At 62.3% G+C, this 5850-nt stretch overlaps 1 protein-coding gene across 1 annotated transcript in view; it reads right to left on the reverse strand.

Annotated features, from left to right (window-relative positions):
• Window positions 1-5850, reverse strand: part of LOC105457063 — a 16937-nt gene that overhangs the window by 4595 nt on the left and 6492 nt on the right. Inside the window, 2 exon segments of the mRNA XM_011701499.1 lie at window positions 91-5273; window positions 5732-5828. Coding sequence (XP_011699801.1) covers window positions 91-5273; window positions 5732-5828 — 5280 coding nt within the window.

Consider the following 5850-nt stretch of genomic DNA (forward strand, 5'->3'; position numbering starts at 1 on the left):
GTGGGGGAAGCTACGCTCGACTCTGAACATTCCGCCCGCCTCGTCCAGCGGACGAAATGATGCCTCCGTGTGGCGATGAGGCTGGCCTACGGTTGCTGCTGATCCTGCGATACGGGAAGCGGGCAGATCTTGGTGATAGGACGGGTCAATCGGGAGGTGGCGGTGTCGATGACGACGACGCGTACCAGGCCGTCAGTCCCGGACCGGACTTCGCTGACTCGTCCGAGCGCCCATTTCGCCGGAGGCAGCTGCTCGTCCTTCAACAGCACGATGGCGCCAGGGGTCAGGTTGGCCGAGCGCTGTCGCCACTTCCCAAGCTGTTGCAGGTGCTGCAGATATTCCCGGGACCACCTGTTCCAGAAATGATCGCGCATATTAGAAATTAGTTGCCAGCGCTGCTTAATGAGGCCCGAAGGGCTGGTTAGCGCTGGCGGTTCCGGCACGTTGATCAGCGACTCGCCGATCAGTAGGTGCCCAGGAGTAAGGGCGGCCGAGTCCGTTGGGTCTGTGCTCAAGGGGTAGAGCGGCCTAGAGTTCAAGCACGCCTCTACCTGGCAGAGGAGCGTCGAGAGCTCCTCGTAAGTCAGCGTGTGGTCGCCGATTACGCGTCGAAGATGATACTTTGTTGACTTTACGCCGGCCTCCCAGAGTCCGCCGAAGTGCGGGGCCGAGGGGGGTATAAAGCTCCAGTCTGTCCCGTCCGACGCCAGTTGTTCCCGGCAGACCTTGTAGAAGTCCGCCGCCGCCCTGAACATCTCCCTCAACTCTCGGTCGGCTCCTCGAAACGTGGTTCCGTTGTCGCTGTTCAGGTGGGCGCAGTGGCCGCGCCTGGCGACAAATCGCTTAAAGGCGGCTAAGAAGGAAGACGTCGTGAGGTCGGATACGGCTTCCAGATGAACTGCCCGTGTGGACATACACACGAACAGACATATATAGCCCTTGAAGGACTTCACGCCTCGTCCCTTTGAGGTACGCAGTTGGATGGGCCCCGCGTAGTCCAGGCCGGTGGAGTGGAACGGCCGCGCGGCCCGGACACGGGTTGCAGGAAGCTGGCCCATTTGTTGCTGGGCAGCCTCGCCCTTGAAACGGGCGCAGCGCACGCAGCGGTGTAGTATCGAGCGTATTAGGCGGCCGGCGTGGATGATCCAGTATCGTCGGGCTAGCACGCTGCGAGTCAGTTGTGGTCCACCGTGTAGCGTGCGCTCGTGGGCGTCCCGGACCAGCAGCAACGACAGGTGGCTCGTCCTTGCCAAGATGATCGGGTGCTTCTCCTCGAATTCCAGCGGGGAATTTTCCAGTCGCCCGCCCACTCGAAGAAGCCCGTCGGGCCCCAGGAAGGGCCTTAGCGCCAGCAGCGGCGATCGGCGTGGCAGCCGCTGACCGCGGGAGAGTGCCTCCGTCTCCCCCGCGAAGTCTTGCCGCTGTGCGACTCGAAGCCAGGCAAGTCGACAGCCCTCGAGCTCGTCTGCAGAGAGGTGGGCTCCCGTCCAGGCCTGTCCTGGAAGAAACCTACGACAGAAGGCCGTTACGCGAATCAACCTGGAAAGAGATGAGAACCTGGACAGTAAGTCATTCTCCTGCTCCGTTGTGGCCGTCGTGGTCGCGTGCACGCGGCGCACCTCGCAGTCGGTCCGCTCCTCGCAGGGGTCGAGTGGCCACCGTTCGGGCGGCTCCGCCAGCCAGGGTGGGCCCCTCCACCACAGGCTCAGATCTGACAGCTCTGACGGGGTGATACCCCGCGTTGCAGCATCCGCAGGATTGTCCGCCGTCGGCACGTGGCGCCACCGCTCCGTGGGCACCAGCTCCTGTATGGCGGACACCCGGTTCGCTACGAACGGCTTCCATCTAGACGGGTGCGCTCTCAGCCATGCCAGCGCCACCCTGGCGTCCGACCATGCATGGAGGGCGTCGGCTGGCAATCCGAGCCCCTTTGCCACCCGGTCGAGCAGGCGCGCCGTCAACAGGGCCCCGCACAGCTCCAATCTCGGGATCGAGACCGGTTTCGCTGGGGCGACCTTTGTCTTGGCTACCAGAATGCTTGTCCTGACAGCGCCGGACGCGTCCTCGCTTCTTAAATACACCACTGCGGCGTATGCTCTCTCGGATGCGTCGGCGAAGCCATGCAGCTGCATGGTACATCCGTCCGTGACGCCGGCCCAGCGAGGTATGCTCAGGCTGTCCAGCTCATGCAACGTGGAGATGTAGTCCATCCAGCGAGCCCGTAAGTGTGAAGGAAGGGGCTGATCCCACTCTACTCCCGCCAACCAGAGATCCTGCAAGAAAATCTTGGCGGTGACGAGCACCGGCGCCGCCCACCCGGCCGGGTCGTATGATCTTGCGGCGTCGGAGGCGACCCGTCGCTTGGTGGGCCCCTCGGTCGAAGTCAAGATCGGAACTGCTCGTAGGCCGAGCGAGTCTCGGCTAGGGGACCAGAGGACGCCCAATGCCCCGACCAGGTCGCTGGTGGAGATGAGTCGCTCCTCCTGATCTCCCTCAGGGCACAGGTCCGCGTGCGTCCCGGACCACTTGCTGAGGGGGAAACCGCCCGCCTTAAGCAACCCCACCAGCTGCCGCTTCAGCTCCAGCGCCCCGTCCATCGAGCCCGCTCCAGCGAGAATGTCGTCGACATAGGTGTTGGAGCGTATGGCAGCCGCTCCAAGTGGAAACCGTGTTGCCTCGTCCTGTGCGAGCTGCAGAAGGGTGCGGATGGCGAGATACGGTGCGGACGTCGTACCGTAGGTCACTGTGGTGAGCCGGTAGTCCTCAACCTCCGAGGTCGGATCCGCCCGCCACAGAATTCTCTGCAGGTCCACGTCGTCTGGGTGCACGCGAATCTGGCGGAACATCTTCACAATGTCCGTGGTGAATGCGTACCTGTGGAGCCGCCAACGGGTAAGGACCAACCAGAGGTCGACCTGCAGTTTCGGTCCGGCGAGTAGCACGTCGTTCAGCGAGACCCCGGAGGAGGTTCGGAAGGACGCATTGAAGACCACCCTGATCTTCCCGGCCGGGTCCGTAGCCTTGACTACGGCGTGGTGGGGCAGGTAGTAACATTCACCGACTCCGCTTCTGGGTGCCCCCTCCATATGGCCCAACTCAAGGTACGCGTCCATGAAGTCGGCGTACCTCTGTCTGAGCGACGGATCTCGCTCCAAGCGGCGCTCCGTGCTGAGAAGCATCTGCAATGCCCCGCGACGGGAAGCCCCGAGAGCCGTTGACGGGTTCGTCTTCCGGGGGAGGCGAACGATATATCGCCCCTCCGAGTCACGGGCGTGTGTCTGTGCAAACAGTTGCTCGCAGTGGGCCTCGTCCGGGGAAGGTATCCGCTCGTCGGCCACCTCTTCCAATTCCCAGAACCGACGAAGATCGTGTTGAAGGTCCGGTTCCACCGACGCGTGATGTGCCACCACGGACTGCGGCGTGGCGCAGTCGGCGCCGGAGAGGACGCCCATGAGCACCCATCCGAACACGGTCAAATGAGCCGTCGGGCTGTCGGGGTGGCCGCGTCGGACATCACCCTCGAGCAGCATCCCGTACACACTCGCCCCGAGTACGGCGTCGACCGCAGCCGGCCTGTCAAAGCCGGGATCGGCTAACTGAAGTCCCTCCAGATGAGGCCAGTCGCCCCTCAGCACCTGTCGTCCCGGCGTGAGGGCGGTAAGTTTGGCCAATACCAAGACCGTCGGTAGCGCGATCCTGAAGGAGGGCGCTTTCTCCGAACCCACCATCAGAGAGACCGCGTGGGCGGCTCTCCCGGTGGTCGTGCCCTGCAGGCCGGAGACGGTTACGTTGACGCGGCGTCGTGGCAGCCTGAGATGTTGAGCCACCCGCTCGGACACGAACGACGCCTCCGATCCTGAGTCCAGTAGCGCTCGAACCGTCATGGATCTGCCCGTGTCACTGATCAGCCGGATCATGGCGGTCGCGAGCAGCACCATGCTCGTAGTGGAGGTGGATAACGCGGCGACCCTCGTTGCCTCAACCGGCTGCTCGACCTTGTCCTTCGACACAGCGGAATCGGTTGAGTCCGGAGTGGCCGACGGCGGCGCTCCTCGCTCCAGTATGTGTAGCATCGTGTGGTGGGTCTCCTGGCAGATGCGGCACCTACCTGTGGAGGGGCAAGCCGAAACCGCGTGACCTTGACCAAGGCAGTTGAAGCACAGTCTCCCCTTTCGTACAAGGTCGCGACGCTGTTCCACTGAATACGCCCTGAAGCGGGCGCAGGAGCGTAGGTAGTGCCGCTCCCTACACTGCAGTGGACACTGTGGTCCCCGGTTGTCAGCTCCGGTGGCGGTGGCATGGGCCGACACCTCTTCCTTGCGTCCACTTCGCCTTGTACCCGTCCCTTGGGGCGCGTTGGAGATGGTGGCGGTCGTCTGTGTCGGTCGCGGGCCGGCCGCCTCCAGCGCCCGAGCGCGGGTGAGAAGGAACTCCTTCAGCTCCTCGAAGGTCGGGAAGTCTCGACTTGACTTGTGCTCCGACTCCCACAGTAACCGCGTCGCCGAGTCGAGTTTGTCGACGAGTATGTGGACGAACCAGTCGTCCCACTGATCCACGGGGCGGCCTAGCGTTCGAAAGGAGCGTGCCGCCTGATTTACCACGCTTAGGAGTCGGCCGAGCTCGGAAGCCGATGGTTTGGTCACCGGCGGGCTGGACAGCAGCACGCGCATGTGGGTCGCCATCAGGACTCTCCGATTGTCGTAGCGCGACGCGAGCTCCTCCCACGCCAAGGCGTAGCCCCGCTTCGAGATCTCGATGTTTGCGACGGCCGCCGCCGCCTCTCCAGTAAGGCTGGCCTTGAGGTACTGGAGCTTCTGCGTCGGAGCAAGTCCCTCCACGTCGTGAACCAAGGAGACGAAGAGGTCCCGAAAGCCTTCCCATGCCAGCTGATCGCCATCAAACGTGGGCAAGCTGATCTTCGGCAGCTGTATCTGCCTTAAGACGGCATTTGCTTCGCCCTTGCCTGACGGGGTCGGAGAAGGCGGCACCGCCAGATGGGCGGTGATGCGAGACTTCACGCTCACATAGTGCTCCTCCGTGGCCTGGAAGACGTCGCTCTTCATATATTCCGTGCCTTCCACGCCCTCATATCCTAAGACGGCATCGTGCCCTTCCATGAACTTTCTCCAATAGGACTCCAACAGCTCCAGCCGCGTCGTTATGTAGGCGCGGGTCATTTTCTCCTTCCCGACCTTTACGAGGTTGTCCCAGAAGCGCTCGATGTATCCGGCAGAGATGACTTGTTTTTTGATAGCGATGTCCATCGTGGAATGCTATTAGATGAGACCGCCGCGTGTACGCAATCGACCGTCGTAGGGGGCGAAGCGAGAGGCGCGAAGCGTGGAGCGCGAAGCGTGGTGCGCGCAGCGTGCAGCGCGATTCTTCAATTCTTGAAAGCACCGGCGGCGTACGTGAAATGGTAGGCGTGAAGCACCGAAACGCGGTCAGCCGATCCGGGTACCACACCGATTCACTCGAGAGTAACGCGCACCGGTGTACTCTTCACCTACACGATCTGGCATCGACACCCACGACTCGTATCGGTTCCGCGCTCGGATCCGGCTCGAAGGACCAAAATGTGGGCCTCTCGTCGTGCGGAAATCGCGCGGTTGGAGGAGACCCGAAAGGATGAGAGCGCGAAACACGAACACAAGTACAAATGAGTAGGCCGACGATTCGTTAGCACCGCTTTATTAACTTAAAGAGCAAATACAATACGTGAAAATTAAACGATCGCGAAGACGCGGGCGAGGACTCCGTCCCGATCTGCACAGGGACTTCGCGGAGATGTGACGAGAATCTCGGAAGCCTGCCAGAACGAGAGTGTCCTAAAATCGAAGAGAAAAGCCG

Source organism: Wasmannia auropunctata, unplaced genomic scaffold, assembly GCF_000956235.1.
Source record: "Wasmannia auropunctata unplaced genomic scaffold, wasmannia.A_1.0 LD336106.1, whole genome shotgun sequence".
Classification (NCBI taxonomy): Eukaryota; Metazoa; Arthropoda; class Insecta; order Hymenoptera; family Formicidae; genus Wasmannia; species Wasmannia auropunctata.